This window comes from Trachurus japonicus, chromosome 12 (assembly GCF_045865225.1).
Source record: "Trachurus japonicus isolate A0001 chromosome 12, Traja_1.0".
NCBI lineage: Eukaryota > Metazoa > Chordata > Actinopteri > Carangiformes > Carangidae > Trachurus > Trachurus japonicus.
This window is the reverse complement of record NC_140918.1, coordinates 13,243,511-13,269,857: the sequence shown is the minus strand read 5'-3', so window position 1 is coordinate 13,269,857 and position 26,347 is coordinate 13,243,511. Positions and strand designations below refer to the sequence as shown.

Sequence of the window (26,347 nt, the reverse complement as noted above, 5' to 3'; positions counted from 1 at the left end):
TTCCTAAGCTCAAAAAGAGGAATCTGTGAGTCCACACTTTATTTTCTCCCCCAAAACTAAACAAAACTGGAGCCCAACGAAACATCTGAAACATTTTATTAAAAGCATGAGGGACATATTCATGTCCTCAAATGGAACATAAATACAAAATATATTTATATGTACAAAGTATGGCAAAGACAAATAGAAGCGTACCGGGTACTTTCTAAAAATGTTAATTCACAAAAAACAGAGAAAGAAAAATATTAAATGTAGCTCCCAATGTGTTGTTTATCAAAGAGAGATGAATCAAACAGAACCACTATGAACTTGGTACATGATCCATCCTGGTTCAGAATTCAGTATCTTAATGGGTCTTAAAAGGTTTGAGGTACAAAAATGAGGTAAGCACTACTTTTGAATAAAAAGCAAGCCCGTAGGTGAGATCAAATGTTTAGCATTTTATGCTGCAGAAATGTCCAAATCTGTGCCAATAACATCCCCTCCCAGTTTTTTTTTTTTTTATGTCTCTTGTATTCATCTCAACAAGTGGATACAGAAGGACAACAACCCCCGACTCATTTCAGCTGTGCTTTTGCAAAAAAAATCTCCACATTTAAGGTCCAAGTTAGCAAAACTCTGTTGCTTTAACAAGAGGAAAATGTTCACGATTACAGTGCGGTCCTGCAGATATTACAGGAACTCACTGTTCTCTGTATTTCACAGAGGTAATTCAATATTTTGACCACAGGGAGGCACTATACCAGCACCACAACCTTGAACATCATGGTATTAGATTCTTCCACACATGAAGCATCCATCTCCTCCATCAACTTCTAGTTCTATGTTAATTAATAAAAAATGGCAGTAAGTAGTAGTCCGTTCGTTATCAGATGTTCAGACGTGTATGGGCAGCAAATAGCATCACTTTAAAAGCCAAGCAGAAACATTAACTGGAGCTTGAATTATCACACAACTCTAATCTTGAATCTAGAAAATAAGCAGCTATTTCATATCATTTGCGCAGTAACCACGGCCACTGCATACTGTGTGAAGAGACCGATGCACTGAATGCACATAAATAACATTTATGTTGATGGTTCAGTCAATTTAAATGCGCTGGTATCAATCACTGGAACATTTAAACTGACCGAAGCTGTTTGTTTGAACACTGGAAGGCCCTTCCTAATACTGTTACTGCACAAAGAACACCGATTTTCTATGAGCGGTGGGAACCATAAAAACCGAATGATAAAAGCAGCATTGATCCGAGCAGAAACTCAACTGACGTATTCTGTGGAAAATGATCAGATTTCAGTGCAAATCTTTCATTTCTCTTGCATTTTTCAACGCATATTCTGTTTCTATCATTAAATCTTTTTGTGATTTCCATGACTCACACGCGTTAGATTTTTATATTACACCGTACGCCCATCATGTGCTTGTAAAAAAAAACACGTCTGACACCAGGGTATACAATCTTGAGTCTTAAAAGTCGATGATTAAGGCATTAGATTGAGTAAATATTTCATCCCTTACAGTATGTCGTCGTTTCCCTCACCTCCGAGCCTAAATCCTGCTTGTTTTCCCATTACATTTACAGACATTTAGAACATAATACACCAAGCAACGTTTGACAGGGTACCACCTATTGCACATGGAATTTGTCTTGTTATTAAAAATCGTGTTAGTTCAGCCTTGAGTGCTGTTTTTTTTCTCTTTTAAATGTCGGCTCATCCTTCTTTCATTCCGTCTCTTTCCCATTTTCTTTTTAAATTTTATTCACCAAGTCCTAGCTGGAAAATCCACCAGGTGGCTCTGGATCGGGGGACTCAGGGTTGTCCTGGTCGTCGTCCGTGGGCAGCTGGACGCGCTGTTCGTCCATGCGCTTGGCCTGCACCCTCTGGATTAGACTGAAGAAGTCTTCATCAGGCACTGTGGGGGCGTGGGGGCCGGCTTCTGGCGGAGAGCACCGCTGATCATCAATCCTGGAGGACTGGAGTTGGAAAGATGAGTACATTTAGAGTGTAGAGGCAAATGTAACATGTCTATAACATCACTGAATGAATGCTTGACATTCGGTGATGAAATAATGAAGCTATCTCCAATGTATGACTAATAATCATGAATCCAAGAGGATGGAACCCTTGACTTCTTGTCATGAGAGTCCTGGTCTTACCTGGCACTTGATAAGCATGTTGAAGAAGTCATCACTTGGCTCTTGATGATCTCCCTCACCCACAAGGTGTCCCAGGTTGTTATGGGTAATCCTCAAGCCGGGAAGGCTACCGACATTTACCCGCTGGTCATCGAGACGGCGGCTCTGAGAGCTCGCGATCAAATCAAACAGCTCCTCAGTCTGGGGGGAAGTGGTAATCGCAGGATCTGAGAAAAAATAGGAAGAACCAAATAAATTTCGCAAAGCTCACATCTACACTGCAAAAACTCAAAATCTTACCAAGAATATTTGTCTTATTTGTAGTCAAAACAATCTCATTATACTTAAAATAAGACATCACATTAAAAAAGTAGCTTGTTTTTAGACACTTTTTACATCTTTCAAGCATATTTTCACTTGAAATAAGTAGAAAAAGTTTTTCTTTCTTATTACAAGCATAAAAAACTTGCTTTCACTGGCAGTTTTTTCTACTTATTTCAAGTGAAAATGTGTTTGAAAGTGGAAATTATCTAAAAACAAGAAAATTTTTAGGTGATGAGTCTTATTTTAGGTGGAAAGAGATCCGTTTTGACAAGAAATAAGACAAATATTCTGGGAAAGATTTTGAGTTTTTGCAGTGTATTTTTAAAAAAGCTTGTTAAGATCTATACCAAAGACCAGCGGACCTATCATCTCGTTCAGGGATGCCACAGAATTCGCAGCACCCTCTCCATTGTCCCCGTTCTGTGGCTCATCAAGATGGCAGCGCTGGTCATCCATGCGGCTGCTCTGGAACTTGCTGAGGAGGTCGAAGAAGCAGTCTTCATCGGAGGGGTCACGGCCCAGCTTCTGCAAAGACAATGACACGTTAGTAAAAAGGTCTCATTCTTCTGTCCATCTCCTGCTCCAATGGGAAATTCCTGTCAGTTGTTAATGTTCTTTTAATGGATTTCATTACGTCTTCACTTCACTACACATTCCTGCCTCAATGTGTCCATGCATTTTCTCAAACAGGGCTTTTATTTCACTCCAAGACATGATCTAATGTAGGTTTGCTGCACTTGAATGAATTGTACTTAGTAGTTTACTGAACTCTACCCCGGCCCATGAAACATAATCTGCCAGTGGAATAATTAAACCCAGTGTCATTATGAGTTGCATAATGAGGGCCTTCAAGATGGCCAACTTAAGGAGGAGAAAAATAATCAGATTAAGTCACTCGGGATGTCCTTCATGGTGAGACTACCTTGGCCTAGATACTCAAGGTGAAACAATATCACTACATGTTGTGTAAAAATAAACACCCCATAAAAGCTCACGCGATTGGATGGAAACATTAACAGATAAAGCTGTAGTTGCCACTCATAAGTAGATAATATGAATATTAATAAATGTGGTGGGAAATTATAATAGCTGTTGTTGTTTTTGTTTTATTTACGTATGACCTAATAAAGTAAAATGACACTTTCAAATTATTTTTGAATACAGTTAAGTAGTATTCTTTGGTTTTAAGATTTCAAGCAATTGTTAAACAGCTGTCGGTTTCAGTGGTGACCAGTTAACAGTGCTGGAAATGTGTAACTCCAATCAGTTATCAGCTGATCAATGATTTAATCACTGTTCATGGTTTGTTTTGAGATAAAAGATTAAGAGAAGCTTTGTCAAATTGTGCTGTATCATGTTCTCTCACCCAGTTTCATGGTATTTGATTCGCTGTTGCAGTAGTAGCTTCGCGGTTTAAGTGTATCTTTTTAAAATCTTCAGATACACAGAGCTAGAACATGATAGATGTGGAATAAATTATGTTTGAGCATTGCTACTGAGAATATACGAGAAATTATAAATAAAAGTCAAGATGCTGGTTCACTGAGAAATGATATGAGATTGGGAACAGGCAAATCTGCCAACGAAGGAGCTCAGATCAGATGAAAGCAAAAAACTTTACTTAAAAACAAGTTTTCAGAGGAATCTTGAAACAAAATAATACACCTGGACACCAAAGAGAGGGCCAAATTCTACTCTCTCCATCTCAGCCTACAAAAAAGGGTTTTCCTTGGAAATGCCTGGGGTCTGTTCCAACAGCAGGTTTACTCTGATCTCTGCATAACTCTGCAGAGTAAACACTGGAATCCCCTCAAATCTGGAGCATGAACCGCTGCAAAGAGAGGAGCTGGAATGACCATAATGAAGCCACGGCTTTTTAAAAATGAACCCAAAATATGTTTAAGCCCCTTTTTTCATCAAGTCAAATATGTTCTCATTATTTTTTCACCAAGTCAAAAGAAAGATACCTCTGCTAAGACTGCTAAATGGTCAAAGTATCAATAGCTAAACAAACTAAAACTTCAGTTACTTTTTAAATATACATGAGGAATATAATTTTAAAAAATACAAGAATATTTTATAGAAAGTATTTATACTACAGAAACACAGGCTAGATAACAGTGAAATAGCAATAACACATTATAAACATTTATCTAAACTTCAGCTAAACTGAAATGGAGATTAATGAAGACTCCTCAAATTCCACACAACATTTCAAACAAGAAAAAATGAACATTTGCTACATTGCAAAAGGAATTCAAATTGCCTGAACATTAACAAAAAGTCTCACAGCAGGTTGAGGGGAGTTGAGGTCAATAGAGGATCGAAACACGTCGATGGTAGCCTCATTACAGAAGCTCTCTGAGTGTGCCTCCCTCCCCCACCTTAACAAACTGCCCCCCTCAGTAACAACACCACTGTCAACTCTATAATCACCATTAAAACCAACTTGTACGACCACAACAAAACAAGATACGACAGCTTTAACACCAACTAGTGGATAAAGTTAAAATCACTTTGCCTACAGCGACATGTGAAGTAGGTCAGTGTCAGCGGACGCTACATTAAGCAGCTCTATTCTAACAACCTTGTTGAACTATGATGTGATTTTCTAAAATAAAAGTTAGAGTAGAAAACAAACAAACTGAACTTTAACGGTCAATAGAGAAGAGTCAAACATCTGCAGATACAACATATAAACACACACTAACGAGTGCCAAGACTCTTAACAGAGAATAAAGTCGGTAACCTCTGGTGTCCTCTGCACCGTGTTGTTATTCCAGCTGTAAAACATAAATGGAACATCTTACCAGCGCCACTTCTTCTTTGTCCTCTATCTATCCTGCTCTCTTTCTCTCATTTCTCTCTGCGCTCTCTTTCCCCTTCACTTTGTCCACATGCCTCGCTCACACCTCCTTCTCCCCTACTTTAACCCACCACTTTACATCCCCCTCTCTCTCTCTCTCTCTCTCTCTCTGTACTCAACTCCCTCCCCTCTAATTTCCTCTCCTCGTCTATCCCTCTGTTTCAGCCCTCTTTTAATTTCTATCATCCACCGACCCCCCTCCTCTATCTCTCTCTCTTTCCTCTCCTCTCTCTCTCTCTCTGCGGCTCTCCTGCAGGCCATTTTTGTCCCGTTCACTCACTGTGGGAAAACAACTCATTATGGGAAGCAGAGGGAGGGGTAGCTGAACCTTTGGGGTGGGTAAGCGCTTCTGTGATCAAGGTCACATTATCAGGAGAGAGGGAGAGCGGGGGGCTGCAGGGTGGAGGGGATAAGGGGCAGCGAATGGGAGAGGGGGAGAAAGGGGGTGTCAGGATGGGTACAGTTATGAGTAAATTGCATGCCAGCACTGGCAGACAGCAGAGATCAACTGCCCCAATGACTAGCCCTCAGTGCTGGGACTCAGTTCTTCAAAACTCTTAATCCCATTCATAATCAAAGTTTTTTTTTTCTCCAAATATTCACATAAATATCATCTCACTGTGATTGTTATTTAAAGGCTCTTTGCACATTACGCAGCTGTGACTTATAGCACTTTCTGTCCTGTGTCCTTGGCCCCGTGGTCTCTGTGTAGATCCTCACTTCCCTCTCTGTATTGTCCAATTAATCAAGTAGGCCAAAGGGACAGAGCGAGAGAGAGAGAGAGAGGGACACGAGATGACGACAGGCGAAAGAAAAGAGGGAGAAAGAGAGGGAGAGAAGTAGGGAAATTAAATCATTCATGTGTGAGTGTGTGTGGGAGGGATGTGTGCTTTCTATCCTCTTATGCTTTGGAACGAAGTACAGGTGGAGAGTGGAGGCAAATTTACAGCGGGTAAAAAAAATTAAATGAAATTCTAAATTAAAATCCAGTTTTAATCATCATCACCTTAATCACTGAGCGCTCGCTCAGCTCCGACCCCAAACAACTTCTCACCAAGTTAAGCAGTCTCCCTATGATACTTAAAATTCTACACTGCAATACATGAACAGTTAGCCCTGGTCTTTTAGTATTACATCATGTACTGTAGCCAACAGGTATATATATATATATATAGTATATATAGAATAAAAAAAATATATCAGTCAGCTAGCTCGGTACTGTTGGAGTAATCTACTGGCCACAGAAATTATTATCCGCCCCTGTATTACATCAAGAATCAATTATTTTATGTAAATTTAAGTTGTGATTATATCCTGAGGAAGACCATGTAATATGAATGAAAGCTCTGGAAGCAAGTAAGAAGAAGGCACTAAGTTGCAAATGTCGTATCTGTTTCGATGGTCAAGGATGAACTGTTCTGATAACAGTGCTAACTCCATCTACTCACGAAGACTGAGTGAAAATAGACAAAAAGCCTGATATAAACTTAAATAAGTGGTCCTTGAGTTGGAATTGTACCATCAATGCTCATGCACTTGCATCTATCCACATACTGTAGCTCTATACATTTAAATAACTAACATTAATCAGGTTGAATTTAATGTTTTAAAATCTGCAACTTAAGTGACAAACAACGGGACTTTTTGTTGAACACAACCAGAGACACCAAAGCTTGCATGTGCATTCAATTATAATAGGTAATCAATCCTCATGGTTCCACAAAGTTGGTGCACTTCACTTTTTTACCACTTTTTTCACCATTTTACCACAGACACACAACTGTCTTAAAAAGATTGGCAGAGTTGACACAGGGTACGCTTCAATGTCAGCAGGATTACCAGCATTTACTTTTGGATGTTATTTCCAGTCCCTCGTGATGAACCATCATCAAGCAGCCCAGTAATTTCTCCCTCTTTCCCTGGATGTCAGACTCCTGATTACAACAATTAGCACCGTCACAGAATCGGGGTGTCACTCGTTGCCGTGGGGACACTGAAACTTAGGGGATACAACAGCTGTGAAACGGCATCTTCACTGGGAATCTAGTTCACCGCAAATGGATCCTAGTCGGCGTATAATGAGAAGATACCTTTACACTGTGGCTGACATCTTACATCATACCTAGGACCTCACGGGAAATTAAAAGTAATGTTCCCAATTTAATCTCTCTAATTTCTCTCATCTTCTCTTTAAAGCTGGGGCCCTGAGGACGTGTTGGACGGAAAGAGGAGAATATAGAGTTCTTTTCTCAGGTAGCTTCTTCGTGATTTAATTAAAAAGATGCCATAGATCAGATTTAAGCTAAATATGAACAAGGGACTATTATTATTATTACATATTTTGGTGGGCTGCTTAATAGACTGAGGCATGAAATTGAAATTAGAGCTGGAAGAGTTTTTTTTTATCATAGGAAATTTGATTATTTTAAGTATTTTTTAAATTAGATGAGGAGGTTGATTTCTTGTTTTGTCTTAATTGTAAACATAGAGCTACTGTAAGGAGCTGGTTAGTTTAGCTTAGCATAAAGTTTGGAAACAAGAGGAAACAGCGAATCTGGCTCTGTCCTGAGAAGAGCTTCTACCTGGTAGCACATGAATCACACACGGACACAATCGATGCTGAAAAAGACAGTGAAGTGAAGACAAAGCCACTCACTGGCACCGGAGGCGGGACTTGCACAGTGATGTCGTCAGTGTCGACGGGAGAGTCCAACCACGGCCTTTCATCTGATGACTGACTGTCGGGATAGCCTTTCCTTTTCCCGGGCTGCGACAGGTGACTCTTGGATCTCCTGGGCATGCTTTCCAAGTCCTGGTTCTCACCGTTCTGCAGTCAAACATAACATTGTTAGAGAGGGACTGGCAGCTGCGTGGGGAGACGTAATACAGGGAATCACATTTACAGGAGAGAAATCACCTTATCTGAAGAATACTTCCACAGCTCCACACTGTCCATGCTGTTTCTCTTGGTGAATTTGGGCCTTGCTCCTACAGATAAATCGGTAAATAAAAACACATTAAAATATCTTGCAACTTTAGAATATCTCGTGCAATTTACTGTAAAATCATTTCGGGAGCTGTGAGGAGCTCTTTGTTTGTCTGGTTGCAGCTGCAGCAGTCTGTAGTGTCAGTAGTGGTGCCATGATGTTCGCTGTGGCTCTGAGGTTTAGACAGACAACTGGGCAAACAATCTGAATCCCAGTCTGTTTGCCAGCTCTGCACCAGAGAGGGAAATGTAGGACATGGGTGTGAGTTTCTGCCTTGTGAAGGGGTCATGAAAGCAAATATCGCACAAAAGCCGGGCCCATTGTGCAGCTCCTCCATGCTTTCGTGTTATGTTATTTGTGGGTCATTTGAGGGGAAACAAAAACTATCAAGTTTTAATATTTGCAGACAATATTGAAAACAGGCTGTGTAATAGAAACAAACCGTCTTCCTGAGACTGGAGGTAAAACAAGACTCTTCATCTTCCCCCCAAAAACATACACACCCCTTTACTCTCGGTCACATTTAGCGCAGACATAACACAGACAGTGTTTGTCTGTTATGTCTGTCTCACCTGAAGTTAGTTTTACATTTAACATGGCCACCCTGTGTACACACACAGTATTCAGAGCACTCTCAAACCCACACGTGCTATTTTTGTCAAATGCAGAAGTCGAAAGAGCAAAATCTACAGATTTAAAAAAGATTTAAAGTTTATTATCTGTAGTTGAAAAGTGATTATTAATTACCATTTACTAAAATATAATACATATTTTATCATGTTTAAGCTGTTTCCTAAAGCATGACAGGCCATTTCTTTAAGCTCCAAGATGAATTCCCCAAACCACAGTTTGCAGAAGGCAAACAAACAGGTCCCTGATTAAAATACAGTCAAACACACACAAACACACACACACGGCCGCACCCTTTCCCCTGCCATGATTAAGGAAATGGAGGCACTTGCTCACAATATGTGTAAGAAATCAAGTTATGTAATGTAAAGCACTGCTGGAGAGGACAGAGTTGTTATTTAAGAGAGGACACCCTGTGACCAAATGTATGTACAGTATATTATGCAGTTATACAACTAAATAAATCATAAATAGAAGCATTAACATGAATGCCATGAAGTAAACCTGAAGACCTTTGACACTTAATATGACCAGCTTCAAGTGGTATACAAGATTTGATGATATATTCATTTCAGTGTTTAGAGCACTTCTCAATAATTGTGTTTTAATAAAGACCTGACTCTGTTACACTTGGACTCATATATCATATGTAAATTAATATATGTTAATTGACGTTGCCTGTCTTTGTAACTCATTATCTGAACAGCTATAATTAGTAGGAACATTAACCATGTCGTGTTTTAATGACATGGTAATAATGAGTGGTGTCAAGTGTCGTTCCATTTGTGACAGTGACTGAGAGTAAATGACAAACATACCGTAAACCACCGGCTCTTAAATCAAACTCTCCCACTCTGTGAATTTGTACATGTGTGCTTGTGTTTAGCACTTAGATGAGGAGGTTGATACCACTCAACACACCTGGTCTTTCCCCTTTACATATAAAGCTACAGCGAATAGTAGCATAAGAGTGGGACTGGAGACAGATAACCTGGTAACAACATGTCTTCCATTTCTTCTAAAAGCTCAGTCTGAGAGAGAGTAGTTAGAGGTACAGAGAACTTAAGGTGTTACCTTGCATCTCAAATTCTGAGCTGGAGGGTGAAAGGTCACTCTCATTCACCCCCAGAGCCTCCATCAGCTGCTCCACATTCATTCTGGCTGTCAGTTCCCCGTTTCTGTCTCCAATCTGAGGGAGACAGGGACAAAGAGGCAAATACATTCAGTCAAAGGGACAGAGTACATACTTGGATCAACATTTTATTAGTTTGTATTTAAAGGGATAGTTCAACATTTTGGCAAATTGGCCAATTTATTGTAATATTGCCATAATCCCTATAGTTCCCTATAGGAGTAGGTTCGTTACCTTTATTTGTCGGTGCAAGCTATTTTAAGAACGGCGGAGCAGAGCCGTGGGCTGCTCAGAGCTATGCTACGGAGGCTAATGGAATTTCTTGGTTTCCCTCATCAAACTCATCAAATACACAATCCAACAACTCCAAACGCTGAATCAGTGGTTTTGCATGAATTTACCTCGAAAACAACTCTGTCTCGTAACGTTCCGTTATTATCTCATAGCGTGGTGAATGTGCAGGTCACAACTTGTCCACGAGAGTGTTTTGGAGTTGTCGGAATGTGCATTTGATGAGCTTGATGAGGAAAACCAAGAAATCCCATGAGCCTCCGTTGCATAGCTCTGAGCAGCTCGCAGCTCTGCTCCACTGTTTTAAAAAATAGCTTGCATCGTCAATTAAAGGTAACGAACCTACTGCTAAGACTATGAGGATTATAGCAATGGGCCAATTTGCCAAAATGTTGAACTATACCCTTTAAGAACATGTCTCACTTCTTTGGAGATGTCCAGGTGCTTGCGAGCGTAGTGCAGAGCTTGTTTGTGGTTCCCTAAAGACACGTATGCATTTCCCAGACTCCAGCAAGCACGGCCCTCACCAACCCTGCAGAGACATGGACGTACACACCGATATGAAAAACTTGCTCCTCTGTCCTTGCATCAACATTTGCTTTGCTTTTCTGCTCACTCTACCTGTCGGTGAGCTCCTGGGCGATGTAGAGGTGTTTCAGGTGATAGTCTATGGCCCTCTCATATTGCTGCAAAAGAGTGTAGGTGTTTCCGAGGCTGTAGCAGGCCTGGGCCTCCATCACCTGGTCCCTCAGCTGCCTGGACAGTTGCAATGTTTTCCTATGAAGAGAGGAATGAATAACAGAAGTAAAGGAAAAATTTAAGGAAGTGTGTAACTAAATATGTGTGACAGGGTGGATGAATGAAGAAAAAAAGAGTATTTCAGGTTCATTTCATTTTTAAAATACTCTTTTTAAAGATTCTTTTTGTTTTCATGCTCAATTCACACTTCATTTTTTCTTTTGCAGAAATTGGTTCACTTCACTTTCCCTCCACTAGATGTCAGGCTGCCCCCTTTTCCTCACCTGTAGTACTCTGTGGCCGTGTTGAACTGGCCCAGGAATATGAGGGCATTGCCAAGGTTACTGTAGGCTCGCCGTTCTGCTGCTTTGTCCCCAAATTCTTTGGCAATGGATAATCGCTGTGAATGACAGAGCAGCACGATCAGGTCAAACTGATGAAAATAACACAATATCCATTCATCCCTGCTTCCTCATTTCAGCAGGTGACTTCAACCGAATTCGACTCCTCCAAAGCCGAGGCCTTTAGAAAAGTTTCGAGCACCAAGCTGTGTTGGACACATTATTTCATGACCAGAGGTGTTTCCACAGCAGCGGAGCATCAAATCAGCCCCCTCTGATTCCCTTTGTAAGCTGCGCGCTCCCCGCTGCGGCTCACTGATAGATTTGTAATGGGGAAGAGAGGAGAGAGCGGCTTCTCCCATGAGCAAAGTGGTTTACAATGGAGACTGACAGGAAACATGGGGAGAGCGAGCCCGAAGCAACACTTACCACTGATCCACCAAGAAACCTATTCCCTTCTTCTTTTCGGTGTGAGGCTATCAATGTGCACACACTGTGTCGCTGCAGCGTGAGGTCAGGATCCATTTAAAAACACACAGAGGTGAAACCTGCTGGCAGGGGAAGCAGCACTCGCTATCTCACATTAGTGCTTCACTGGGAAATAACACAGATTTGGATCAAATATTATGGCAGTGTCCCTGTCCTAGCACCCACTACCTGCTGTGTATCTTTTATGCAGATATTCTTTATCAAATAAAAACATTATACATAAATACATTCAGAGAAATTACAGAAATCAGCACCGTCAGAATTAGAGGTAATCTCCTCCTTTCCTCTCAAGCTGACATGTGCATTTTAAAGTCTTGCTATTTTGCATGGGAAATTTTGTCTGTGCAAGGCAAAGTAGGAAGGAGCTTTTCTAAACATCGACTTCACTGACTGAGCTTCAAGCTCAACAGGAAGCACCGAATGAATAAATGATCAATTAGAAGTGCACTCACAGCCCAGGCTTCCACTAAGGCCAATGTCAAGCAACGTGCACAAGACTTCTGAGAAGAAAAATGCAAATTCATGGTAAATGATCTGGATCTGCACCAAAAAAATCGAATCAATTCTTCCACCAAGTTTGTCGCAAATTCAGCTCAGCACTTTCTGAGTAATTCTGCCCACAAATAAACAGATAAGGATATAAGACAGAAGTGAAAACACAACCTGCTTAGGGGGGGTAACATATGGTTAATACTAGGTTGGTTTCATTTCACATCTCTCATACATGTTTCTTCACAAACTGCATTGCCACATTGAGTGGTAACAAGTGGTTATCACTAAATCAAATTTAATGGTCACCACTTGTATTTGCTTCTGGGCTGCGTGTGACAGGAGAATAAATAGAGGCTGAGCATGTTAATTATGGCAAGTTGCAAATTTTGGACGTGGTTCTGTGGCTTTAGGGAGGACACATTCAAAAGTCCCTGGACAGGAAGTGTAGACACGACAAGCAGAACATATACTGTAATAAACATGATGTGTGTTTGGTGTGTGGTCTGGTTTAATGTGCATAACAAAACATGTTGACATTAATCTGTGACACTGAACAGTTTTCTAAACTTTTTTGAACCAATAATGCACAACATCATGAGCAGCCACACAGTCTGAACAGCTGTGAGGTGTCACAAGTAAAGACAGGCGACTCCTCTGCTGATGTGAGGTCATTGCTCTGTTCAGACCCAACAACAAGGCTCACAGCTCGTGTGTGTGTGTGTGTTCTGCAGTATCATGAATACAATGCTAGTAAAAAACTAGACTTCTCACCTGACGATGGAACTTGATCGCTTCAACAAAGTTTCCCAGCAGGTAGTGGGTGTTGCCTAGGTTCCCGTAGGCTCTGCCCTGAGCAGCTCGGTCCCCAAGTTCTTTGACCAAACACAAGTTCATCCTGCAGAGGAAAACAGAAGCAGATTTAGGAGCTCTAAGTAAATGAAATGCATGCTGACTATTAAAATGTTAATGTTTAATCATTGCATCTTTCCATCCAGATTTGATTGAAACATCAATGTTGATCTTAGAAAGCAATTTAATATATGAAAAAGCCCACAATAGTTTTTATAAATACTGGTGTAAAACTATCCTACACTTTGTTCACACAAAAAGCTGAGTGCATTTTTTCATATTCAATTAACTAAGCCTCCAATTTCTCCTTTGGTGCGCTTTTATCAGAAAAATGGCAAAAAAGTTCTAATTTTCTCAGTATCAACATACTTCACATTCTCACCAGTAGATTCCCTTTTTTCTAAAAAAAAAAATACATTATGTATATTTATATATTTGTCTTATTTATTCACTCCAAATTCCTCCTTTGCAGAACCTCTTTCAACTGAGCTGATCGTGATTTAGAAAGCAGTTTTTACAGTAGCTAATAGCCATACATCATCTTACATTCCAGAGCAGAAGCTCTACATTATAGATCTGTGTAAAGAATCCAGATGGTGGCTTGGAGATGTGCGTCATACATTTCTTGAGAGTGATGGGATTCTTAACAAAGAGCCATTATCTGAGGAACCCAAGGACAAATCTGACACGACTGCAGGGCTCTGTGGCTGCAGGGGAAGACCTTTGCTCCATTCAGTGCTTCAGAGAACTGGTCTATGAGGCAGGCAGATTAGCCAGAGAGAACCACTTTCACCCGAAGCAAATATGAGCCTGAGGTTTACCAGAGGGCACATGAATCATTCCAACTGCAGGGTTAATTATTCTGTGGTCTGAGGAGAATAAATTGAAATCTGCAGCGACAATGTAAAGTGACATTCTGTTGGAAACTCCTCCTCAGTTCTCACAGCACTTTAGCTATAAAGACATAATAAAGATGTGTTTTAAGGGGTGGAAAAGACTGTGAGAGTGAAAGTTACCAATGGCAATTTCAATTTTCTGCTTGTGAGTTTGCAAGATCGTAGAGTTGGGCATTTGGACTCACAGCTAAATCAAGTCTGGAGAGTTTCTTTAAAATAGTTATAGTAAAAATAGTTCTCAAATTGTTAAAGGGTGGTGCAGCCAAGGCTGGCGCTGAAATACAAGTCAAAATCTGCAGGTAAAAATAGCTGAGGAATGCTAATCCAGATGTGCAAGGCAGACACATCAAGCAGCCAGAGACTGAGAAGAAGTTGGCATCAGCATTGTTTGCTAATTGAAATTACATTTCTGTCATTTATTATACATACATATCAATATTTGATTGCATTTAAATCAATATTGACACATAGATGTAGGTAAACTGTCTATAAGTGTAACTGTGATTTTCCGGTGTGAACGTCCATCTGTTGTGCGTATGTGTGTTCTTTACACTGTCAACTAAACATACTCGTAAAAGCCCGTGGCCCTCTGCAGTGTGTCTCTGACGTCAGGAGGCAGGTCCCCTGGTTCCTGCGTGCAGCCCCATAACTGCTGTTTGCCCTTGGCGTGGAACACGTTCCCAATGTTGTACAGTGCTCTGGCCTCTCCCACCTACAGACAGAAAATAAAGACACTGATATGGATTGGAGGACCAGGGTCACATCAATTAAAAAGAGGAATTTCAAAAAGGTCATTTAAAAACACCATTTAGAAAATACACTATTGAATGAGGAGCAGAAGGGACACTGCCTTTCAAAGGTTGATTTAGAAAATCCACTCTCAAATCGGATCAAATCCAATCAAATCCAAATAGAAAATGGAATTGCACTTTTAAAAGACTGATTAAAAGTTGTATATTCTAATTCAGTTTGCAAATTCTGTTATTTTTTATTTCTGTTTCAAAATGCATTTTGAAATCAGTTTTGAAAATTGGTTATTCATTTGGGAATTCAATAGTGTATTTTCTAAATGGTGTTTTTTAAAGTTGCTTTTTCATATCCTTTTTGAAATTCCTATTTTCAATTGATGTGTCCCCTGTGGTCCTCCATACACAGAAGGTACAAAACATGTCAAAAAGGATGAAGGTTGTTCAGTGACGAAACATATTCAGACACAAAACATGCATGTTACCTTGTCTCCTTGCTCTTGAGAAATATCCAGATGTCTTTGACAGCACACGACAGCCTCATCAAAGCGCCCCAACACTTTTAACGTGTTGCCAAGGTTTCCACTGGCTTTCCCTTCACCGATCCTGTCTCCTATTGTTCTGAGAGAGCGAAGGAGGAGTTAAGTCACAGGAGTAAAGAAAATGTTAACGTTCACTTAAAGTTAAATACCACTCATTAATGTAACAAGGTTCATTAGGGAGTATGTTTTTTTTAATTGGCTGCTTACAGTACTTTCTAGGACCAGGTCCCGGTGGCCCTGGTGAGACTGTAATGTAACAAGGTAAATCTCCCCAGGGTCTTTAATCACTTCCCTGCTGAAGCACCAGCTGCACTCACTGCAGGGGAGCGGATTACTCCTACAAGCTAAATATCCAGCTGGTATCTGTTGACTGTTACTATATGAAAGTCCCCTCACTTTTTCTTGGAATTCTAATTGTCTGACTAAAATGTTGTTGAAAGAAAAATCCCTGATTTTCTTTGTGCTTCTGATTAAGTAAACAAAGTCTGTTGCAGAGGGTGACGTGGATCCTTCTGCTCTGAGACTGTCTGTACAACAAAGCCAAGAGTGCATTTGCATATCATTCCTACATACTGGTAAGATGATCATCACTGAGTAGAGCTACTCTGTAGTATGTGTTGACTGGAGTGATAAATAGATAGACTGATGGATAGACAGACACCTTATTGTCATTGTGTAAAAACAACAAACTTTGGGTGGCCTCCGACAGGTACCTTGAACATAAAAAGAACACAACCATACACATACAAATGCAAATGAAGTGTATAAATAATAAATAATAAATTATGAAGAGTTAAAGGTGTACAGAAATGGCCGTTTGTCCTGTTTGTCGCGCCGAGTTGTCACGAGCTGCAACACGAGTTTACCCGAGTAAGGAAAACGAATTTGATTGGTCGCTATCGAGCGGGCGGGATATTCAAAGCTTGGGGCGAGCCCGAGCTCGGTGTGTGTGTGCGTGTCTCAGACGTTTGAATGACGGATTACGGATCCAATATCAGTGGCTGGTGAATCGTGTACAGGCTGACGTATAATCCGTGCGCCTGCATTATCCAATGCGAAAAAAAAAATACACACTTTCATCCCGGATTTACTCAAAAATAGAATTTTGCACAAAGTTTGGCCTACATCGTCTGAAAGATGAGTTATCATATTCATTTTATGATCCAGAGTGGGCTCAAATTCAGTTTTCTTTTCTGTACACCTTTAAAAACACAATAAAATATGCATGAGTTGGTAGTTCATAAAGAAAAGAGAAAAATGAAGTGACGGTTTATAGTGCATTGAGGGTCTGAATGACTGTGGGAAAGAAGCTGTTTATGAGTCTGGTGGTTTGTGCTCTTATGCATGGGCGGCACATAATGGAGGCTAGGGAAGGCTAAGCCTTCCCAAATGTTATGCTGAAAAATTGTGAAATTAACTCTCTCTGGAAAATTATGGCAATCATATATAATAATGACTGAGGTTGTCCCTGCAGCTGCTGCCTGTTCATCACTATGTTGACGAGTTGGGAGTGCAGGTAGGACAATGGTTAATGGTTAATTTGAAGGGAAACTATTCAATTCTGGTTGCTTTGCCGCTGATTTGCTAACCCTCCAGCTGGCCATGTGCATTTGTTTACAATGAAGCCGGCAAAAAATCAATACATGGAGCGGTGGATATTATTTATTGATAAAAAAAAACATTAAGAAAAAATCTGAATTAAATAAAGACAATTCCTTTTGAAATTAATGACTTCAGTTCATAACAATCAATATAAAACAAGGTCAATTTGGCGTCTGCTGTGGAATGCTGGGTTAAATAAACGTGTGCCTCTCTTCATGGCTGGGAGCTGTGTTGAAAACAAACAATAGATTATTAAAGGGCGCAGCTCACCTGGCTAAGGTAAGGTCATGTTTGTGGTACTCCAGGGCTTTGCTGTACTCCTTGAGGTAGAAGTAAGCGTTGCCCAGCTGGCTGTAGATGGCACTGAGGGTCTTCAGGTCTTCTGTTCCGACCTGGACGGCTGCCTCAAAAAACGCCGTCCCCCCTTTGAAGTCTCCGGCCTTGCACAGCCGCTCTCCTTCCAACGCCAACTCCAGGCAAGAGGCCTCCATCCTGTTACACACAGAGAAAAACACATGAGCATTGACAGAGGGAGAACAATGTACACGTTTTGTAATATATCATGGCCACGACTTCTTATTACCGTGAGGAGCAAATTGGACAGTATCACTATAGCAACAAGATCTGTAGCCATATCTATGGTTTGTTGCCTAAGCAACTGAGTCTTAGCGGCAAGAGTAGCACCTTGAAAAGGTGTTGAACTGCTCATAAAGACAGATTTATAATGATGCACAGTTTACTTGCATTAACATTTATCTGCATCGAGCTGATGACACGGCTCGGCTCTTCAGACTTTTTGGAGTTTGAAAAAATCAGTAAATCAGTGCTGTCCTGTATCAACACCTGTTGATCCATGTGTGTCTCAGCTCACCAACATTGTTATTCCGATGTACAGTAACATATGCCACACATGCAGGGAATGATTATCAAAACTGAGTTGAGTGAAAAGGCTTCCAACCATGCCTCAGTTACCACAGCAACTGCTGGATCAAGGACGCCAGCTCGGGAGAATGCAAGAGAGATGTTAAATTTGTGTCTATTGACAAGTTGATTATTTCACGAAGATATCTCATGAAAGGACTTTCAACATTAGATTTCTGCATGTGATGCGAGTCGGCACGTGTGACCATGTACAGTAGGTCCTGAATGACATGAATCTGGCTCACATTGTGCAGTACACGGCGAGTACGACAAGGTCTCATCTCAGCAGTGAATTGTATCCAGAAAGTGTACATCCCAGATTCATTGTATAATCCAGGATAAGGTAAAGACCAGCCAATCTCCAAATTCCAGATAAAGTACTAAAATGTAGAGTTAAGTCAGGATTATCCTTAAATCTAATCAGTTTTACAAAAGGCACCACTATAAAGTTACATTAAAGAGATGTATACCATCATGGTGCTTGTATTTTGTTACTTTTTTGTAAGCAGGTGAAAATGTATATGCAAATTCACCCATCTTCCTACTTACCAGCATCTTAATTAATATAATGTACACACTTTTCTAAACCAAAATAATTAATTATGACCAGTAACAGTAATTTACATCACCATAATGAACTCCTGGTCAGATTTTTCATAACCTTTCCTGATCTGGAATAAGAATGGCTTAATGTGGTCATTTGGTTTTGCCAAACCAAGCAACAGAATCAGTCCTCTTCAGGGCTCCAGCAGTACCTGTGTTTTTGCTTGGTTCGTGTTTTGTCCACATACTCCTGCAGCTCCAAGTGTAAAGGCCTGAGCATGGCCTGAGGTCGGGGTCCACGGTGGACCAGTCTACACATAGCTCTCTCTGCCCCAGTCAGGGGGCAAGGACCAGCAGCCATGAGGACGAAGGCAAAGCGAGAGCTAGCTGTGTCAAAAACCTTGAGAAATGAGCAGTAGTGGTATCACTGATAACACACCGCCTTGATTTTTCGTGACATCAGGAGATACAACTCATCCAGAAGGAATTTGCAGATATATGAAGTCCATATTGTCCACTAAATAACTCCCAACAGAATCCACAATGTCAGCAACGTTGCTGCAAAACCTGGACGCACTCCAGCTGGAAGTTGCACACAACCGTCCACAAAGAAAGCCAAGAATCACATCTGCTTTTCAAGTCCAAATGTTCCACAAACTGAATGGTGGACTCTCTTCTCCCGAAGCCGAGACAGTCAGAAGGGAATTGTTGAAAATTCCACAAAAGAGCAGATCCGGTTACAAACGTACTTTTTCAGCACACGCATGTTGATCAAAGGTCTACAAGAGGTCATTTTTCATTCATCCAAGTCGACGTAATCACTTGGTTGAGACGTCAACTGCTGTTATGTCATTCGACTTCTTACTATCCCCAACTGAAATATGTTGTGCGCCCTCTTTTTAATCCTCTTCAACCTGTCCTCAACTGTGACAGCAATATCCATTGTTGTGTCCTGTCATTGTAGAGCCACGTTTTAAAAAGAGGGAAGGTAGAGAATGTATGGGAACATTCTGGGTGACAGCAGGGGGACAGTCGGTGACGACAAAGCGGGTGCAATACCTCTAAGCTCGACCAATGCCCCAATGGGAGACACGGAGAGAGAGAGAGAGAGAATGACTAATCCAGTAACCTGCGCCTCCTTACTAGAGACCAGCAAAGCCCAGTGAGTGGCCCAGACTAATCCAACTATCTGCTGACACAGGCACAAACATTATTAGGTCACAACAAATAAGACGAGGTGAGGAGCAGCCGAGCAGGTGAGGCTAAACATGACAAGACTGCATGTACATATACATTCAATTACTCTTACTAAAAATCTAAGTGATTTAGAAATGGCAACTCTTCATTTGTGTTAAAGATATTTGACTTTTTCCTTGGTGATAACCTTAAATGTTGTATGAGTGAATAATGGGTTCTGTAAAGCACTTTGGTTATCGTGGAAAGCGGCGGCACTATATAAATGTAAGCCATTATTATTATTAAGCCATTATTTAAATGTTGTATTGTGAGTATAAGGCCCTACACAACACATAATATAACTACAGAGAATGTAACACTCAGATACATTACTAATCTAATATTCAAAGCTCTATTCAAGTGTCCCAGTCAGTCTTGACAGTGTGTGAGCCACCATAGACCATAATCTGGCTCCAGTTAAATGGAATTCAAGCCATCGTTAACTTTATTATTTACACGTGTGCTTTCCTTCTCGGTCTTCTTCTATGAAAAAGGGCTTGTGCTATGACTTCTTTCAAAAACCACACACAGGCTGCAGCGGTAGCAGAGAGAACCATCTCCCCTTTGATCTGGCAGGAAAATCACTTGACCTTACATATAACTCGCCATGGGAGTGTTCACCGCCGGGTCGTTTCTTTCCTTTGTTGCTTGTATCGCTCTCTAGGGGTGCGTGGGCGACATGGAAAAAAGTAATCTGTCCTCCATATACGTATATATATTAAACTGATGTAGGACATAATCAGATGGGAAACTGTTAATGGATTTAAATAACTAGATAGAAATATATAATATTGGATATTCTAAATTGAAGCATGACCCACAGTGGCCTTATAAAGAGTGTGTAACAGTCTCACAGTATACTATCTTATCACCCTAGGCCACCATTCTCCCCGTCTTCATTGGCAATATTAAGGTGAAATACGATGACCCACTGCCTTCCTCAGTCAGAACAAATGACTCTCGCCGCTGTTGGAGAGTCTTGGCCGAGTCCTGGAGCAAAACGCTCTCCAAACATCTTTTTGAAGGGCTAGCAGTAACGGATGAAAGCCATCAATGCGAGAAAGAGAAAGAAAGGACTGCTTATCATCACAGATAACAGTCAATGAGAATGACTGAGGTCATCTACTTGGTGTTGAACAAACGGTCTCAACAGCAGCAACTACTTCAATAAACTCCCAAACCTCCCAGATCCCTCAACAGGATTGAATGCAGGGAATACAAGAGGAATCTATCAAGTCAATTGTTGATGTTAGAGTTTGGCAGTGACAAAAATAAAGTATAGTGGAGGTAGGTACTGGTAGCTACAGGAGTGTTGTGACAGCTGAAGGACAGAGGCTGAGGTGGAGGAGAGATGGTGAAGGGGCTTCTATAAACCACCAATGAACTGGAAAGTAGTTTGTGGAAAATGGGTGTAGTCTTAAGAAGGCCTGACGACATGACTTTAAACTTCAGCAAGTCAGAGGACACTGTATCATCACTTACCAAAGTCAGAAAGGCCAAGTCTGAGTTTGGACTGGAAAAAGGCATTATGGACTTCAGATTTTTTTTAAAGTGCGAAGCAAAGAGACAACGATTCAAATGCAGAACATGCTTTAGCCTGTATGAGATTATTTGCAGTGACTTTTATTCTTGCCGTCTTTTGCGGTCGGAGGAAGAATGGATTGGTGCAGTCCGCCTTTCTCTCCTCTGATTACCACTCTAATTGGTCTGTTTGGTAGACACTCATCCCATAATAGCTTGCCTGTGGTCTACAAGAGACAGCCTCCCAGCGCTGTTACCATGACAGCACCGAGTAGTACATGTAGCACATTGGACAGGTTTCAGAAAGGAAGTTAGAGGGGTCGGAGTGAGGTTTTGTGTGTAAGCTGAACTATTCCATGTCTCAGGTTTGAGCTTGCAGAGAGAAAGAAAAAGCAGAACACGAACAATGAGCCTTTGTCAAGAGGTGAATGACAATGTGTAAATCATGACATAAATATGAGGGGATCGTGTTTATGACAAACTTATGTTCGGGTTATGGATGCAACAACACAGAGCAGGACAATGCACTACGGTTATGATGGCAATGGCATCTCGTTCAAGATGTTGAAAATGTACGTGCAAAATAAGAGCAACTTGTACAAAAAGTCAGCAAAATACACATTTTACCTACTCTTTTCACTTTTAACAACTTAACCTAAGAAAAACTTGCGTAAAGCCAAACATTGCCTCCTCCAGAATGACACAAACCCAAATGAGCATTAATCTGTGCATCCTAGTCTGTAGTCTTTGTGTTTCCAGATGATACTTCAATACATTTACTGCCTGCAACTGTGCCCTGCATCACATTACAGTGTATCTGTTTTCTTTTTTAATTAGTGTGATGTATCCACCTCATAAAATGCCCCACATTACTGTCAGTATAGTTAACAGAGCAGGATAAGTCATAAAGGCAGACATCAGTAATAAACAGTGCAATTATGAATGATAATGTTCAGATATGAAACCATGGCCTGAATATGAGATGTGACCCAAAGCCTGATGGCTTTTAATCAAATGTTTCTAAAGAAAGAGAAGTTCCTTCTAAATTCACAGATCCTTGTTCCATCCTCAGGGTTCTGCACGACTGTTCCCAAGAGTCTTGGCTTCGCTAAGAAACTCTGCGCTGGTAATCCAGCCATAATTACAGAGTGCCACAGCTAGTTGTCAGGGAAACCAAAGAGAAACTCTCTAGGAATGTTTTCTCCTCTTGCACCGCATGTCTCTTTCAGTTACAGCAGGGCTGTCTCCTTCTTTCTTCTTTTGTCGCATTCTCTTGTAAAAGTTCATTTTATTCTCCCTGATTTTGTTTCCCTTGGCTCTTCACCCTGCTGTCAGTGGTGCACCACTGACAGCAGGGTGAACGGGGTTAATAGCATGATGGAAATGGGGCAGCATCGTCTATTATGGTCCCAGCAAAAAGTTAAGAAAGATTTACTTTAATAAAAGCTAAAATGTATTTATATGGCACCTATTGAAAGCAAAGTTCCATGGTGTTTCAGCGGCAAGGACAACATTCATGAAAGTGTTTCTTATAAAAACAATGTGAACAACAGCACCATCAATAAAACAAAACAATAAAAACAGAACAATAGCAATAAGTGATCACAATTTCAACCTAAAAATAAAAGAAATATTGTTATCTACCAGGAAGACAGGCTATACAATTGCATTTTAAGAGGATGAAGAGATGGACTTAGCCTTCCTAATCTCCTCTAGGAGTTTTGGTTTTCTGATACCTGACATCTGTGTTGAAGATTTACTGATAGACAGGAGAGAAGACATCATGAAGATGATGATGAGACAAAAGCATGAATGACTATTTCAAGGTTTTTGGCCGATGTTTAATTAATTTTGGAATGAATTAATTATAAAGGAAATCAATTTTTGTGAGAAAATTGATTAACTGGACCACTTGGATTAATTTTAATCCATTAATTAATTTGGTAGATAAATTATCTGACTAAATTGAGAAAAGCATGACCGTATGACAGATTTGATGGCTGTTACTGTCAATTAAACACTAAAGTTTCTACTGCGAGGCGATAAAATGAGAGCAGAAAACCCTGGTATGCCTGTGCTCACATTTATAAATGAAAATCATTGACATTATTGGGGTCACGGCTGAGATAAACTTTGGTGTCGTCTGCATGAAAATGGAAATTGATGCATGTGCGATCTAACGGCACATCCCAATGGCTATGTGAAAGACCTGGATTCTGTCAAATCCTGCCTTTAAAAATGTTCCAACATTAAACATTCATTATAGGATTCACAATTTAGTCTCTTGGGAAGCAGCAAACCCTGTCACTGAATGTGTAAATGAAGTGATTCAACTGTGGTGCCACTCTTGAGTTGAGAGTCCAAAGAGCACAATATGATTTAATAGAACCAATTATATGTGGACACGTAAAGTTGTAAAATACTTCTTTCAAGTTGCCTCTAGCGAATACACAGTGTATGCTCTACCAATATCCGATCAATAGAATAGGTATTTTACAGGAATCCTTTGTTGTCAAAGTCCCTACAGATAATACTGTATATCCACAACCCTGTAGAAAGGTTATGTATTGACTTTATCTGTTTGTAAAATAGACAGAAAGCAATCACAGAGGGCAGATCTGGCCATGTGATCATAACCAGCACTGTGACTCACTCGTATTTATCTTTCAGTGTGTGTGTGTGTGTGTGTGTGTGTGTGTGTGTGTGTGTGCGTGTGTGCGTGTGTGTGTGTGTGTGTCAGGGACATAAAAACCTCACAGGGCTTTTGAATGTCACTTCACAACTCAAGAGTTATTAACGTTCCCGGCCCCCTGCTCTGTGTCACAGACACTTGGCCTTAAATTAAAAGAGGGAGGGGGGAGTTATGTCATAGTGTTACTTGAAATCATTAACTCTGTGCTGCTACATGTTTGTCAGTTTAGTAATGGTTGAACTGGCTTCAAGTAGCCTACTGTATATCATACATGTCCTGAACAAATGAAACAACGTGATGTTATCTCATTATATCTGTAGACTTGTAGCCTCTCAGTCATCCCTATAGAAAACATCATCATGCATGAAGTTACATCATTTTTTTCTCAAGTGTTAGAGGCGATGATGCTTCATTCTCACAGCTTTTCACCAAAGTGTGATCGATCATGTCTAAGATATGGTATGACACATAATAACTGACTAAGCGTGGCAACCTTTGCTTCCAGCTTCATGTGTGACAGTTTGATGCTTTGTTTTTTGCAAACTGATTATTTCTGCGTTGTGAACTCTTGGTTGAATACAATAATTCAACTAAATTCCTCACAGTGATGATGAATTATAACCATTTTCTGACGGTGAGTAATTGATTACAACAGAAAATATCAGAAGTACTAAAAGCTGAAGCCCTGTTAGGGAATAAAAGATAAATATACTTATTTCCCTTAAAGCTGAATACCACAGTGGATCTCACACAAGTTGGGACGGGCATTTGAGGGATGGTTACAAGTTTAACTGTTTTATTACATGCAAATGAAATAAAAACACAGATAACACAAGAAAAAGAAAGAAAGGGCCTTTGCAAATGTTGAGATTGGTTATCACATTCACACCAAAATATGCAAACGTGGAGTAAAGGCTGCTCCATCATTTTCCCCACCCATCTGTGTTGTTCATGGTGAGTCCATGTGACATCGCTGACATCACCCTGCACATATGGTGTGTGTGTGTGTGTGTGTGTGTGTGTGTTCTCCAACACACGTCTAACCCCAGAGCCATGTGTGTGTCTGTCAAACGTGTCCAACCTGTAGACAGACACCTCCCCACCCCCACTGTCTCCCTCTCTCTCTCCCTCTCCCTGCTGCCTATAGGCTATCCCTCCCAGGTCCAACATCTTCATCTGAGGCTCCTCTCAGTCTGCACATTCCAGCCGCAGCAGCTCAATGACCCGAGCCAGGAATGAGGCTTTGGAACCGTGGCTCTGGCTGCCTGGCTGAGACGGTCCGTGGCTGCTGGGTCTTGGAGCTTTAAATCACAGAGTCAGAGCTGCTACTGCTGCTGCTGCATGGGGGCAACTGGACCAGCCAGCCCCATGCAGCAGCAGCAGCAGCAGCCTGGCTCCTCCTCAGCACAGCACAGCCTTGAGCTGGCACTGGCAGCCGCTGTTATTCTCCCTCCTTTCAGCCGCTCCCTTTTTTATTTTTTATTTTGTTTTGTTTTTTAACCAAACAACCGAGCTTAGCTACGACGAGGCTGACCCCCCTCCTCCTCTCCTCTCCGCCTTGTTTGCCGATGTAGCTACTCCTCCCTCCCCATAGGGCTCCTACCTTGAGTGCAGCCTCTTGCTGGCCAGGTCCTGGTCCACACCGTTAGCAGCCGACTGAGCCATAGCAGCGCTGCCTCTCTGCCTGCCTCCTAGCTCGGCTTCCTCCCGCTACGAGGTCGCCCCCACCACCACCACCTCCACCCCTCGCTATTATTTCCTCCAGAGGCAGCTACCGTTTTCTTCTTCCCTTCAGCTCCTCCACTTGTCTCTCTCTCCCTCCCTCCCTCTCTCTCTCTCCCCCTGACTCTGTCGTTCTTCGCCACTCTCTCCCTCTATCCCCCTCTCTCTTCTCCCCTTGCCTCACTCACCACACAGCAATGGCAGCTACCGAGGAAGTGAGGTATTGTGCAAATAAACCATAAAAAACACTCGGCCCCGCCCCCCGCCGAATTCACGTCACGCGCTGGGGAGTTGCTTATATGCAAGGAGAGGGTTGAATGAGTTTGCTGCTGCTGTTGGTGGTGAACAAGGGTGGACTCTGTCTCTCACACTTATCAACTCTTTTATTTTATTATCAACATAATTTTTTTTTTACCCCCTCTTTAAAGGATAATAACCGCTGACAGGCTGTGTGCCACTGTCCTGCCTTACAGAAACACCTGCAGCAGGTGGAGCGAAAATAAGATTTTCACAAGATGTTAATTGCTCTTCATGGGGTTTTATTGAGAGACAATTATGGTAATGTGCCAAATGCTATTAACACATTAAAATACTGCCTGTTCCTCACCCGTGGCTCACATATACTACCACAGGATGCTTTTACTTTGAAG

At 41.2% G+C, this 26,347-nt stretch overlaps 1 protein-coding gene across 4 annotated transcripts; it reads right to left on the bottom strand.

The window, feature by feature from the left end:
- Window positions 1-79: 79 nt before the first annotated feature.
- On the bottom strand, window positions 80-25,954 carry gpsm1b (G protein signaling modulator 1b). 4 transcript variants are annotated; one of them, XM_085793303.1, is made up of 14 exons: window positions 25,579-25,954; window positions 17,333-17,554; window positions 15,404-15,539; window positions 14,742-14,884; window positions 13,199-13,322; window positions 11,390-11,505; window positions 10,989-11,144; window positions 10,791-10,899; window positions 10,019-10,133; window positions 8,245-8,315; window positions 7,984-8,154; window positions 2,824-2,986; window positions 2,159-2,364; window positions 80-1,975 (listed from the first exon to the last, which is right to left on the bottom strand). In XM_085793303.1, the coding sequence occupies exons 1-14, from the start codon at window positions 25,638-25,640 to the stop codon at window positions 1,772-1,774; spliced, it is 1,998 nt and encodes a 665-aa protein (XP_085649429.1). In that variant the 5' UTR covers window positions 25,641-25,954; the 3' UTR covers window positions 80-1,771. The 4 variants fall into 4 exon arrangements, with proteins under 4 accessions (XP_085649429.1, XP_085649430.1, XP_085649427.1 ...); XM_085793304.1 differs by having other exon boundaries at window positions 2,824-2,983; window positions 25,579-25,896; XM_085793301.1 differs by lacking the exon at window positions 25,579-25,954 and adding an exon at window positions 18,739-19,547.
- Window positions 25,955-26,347: the final 393 nt, after the last annotated feature.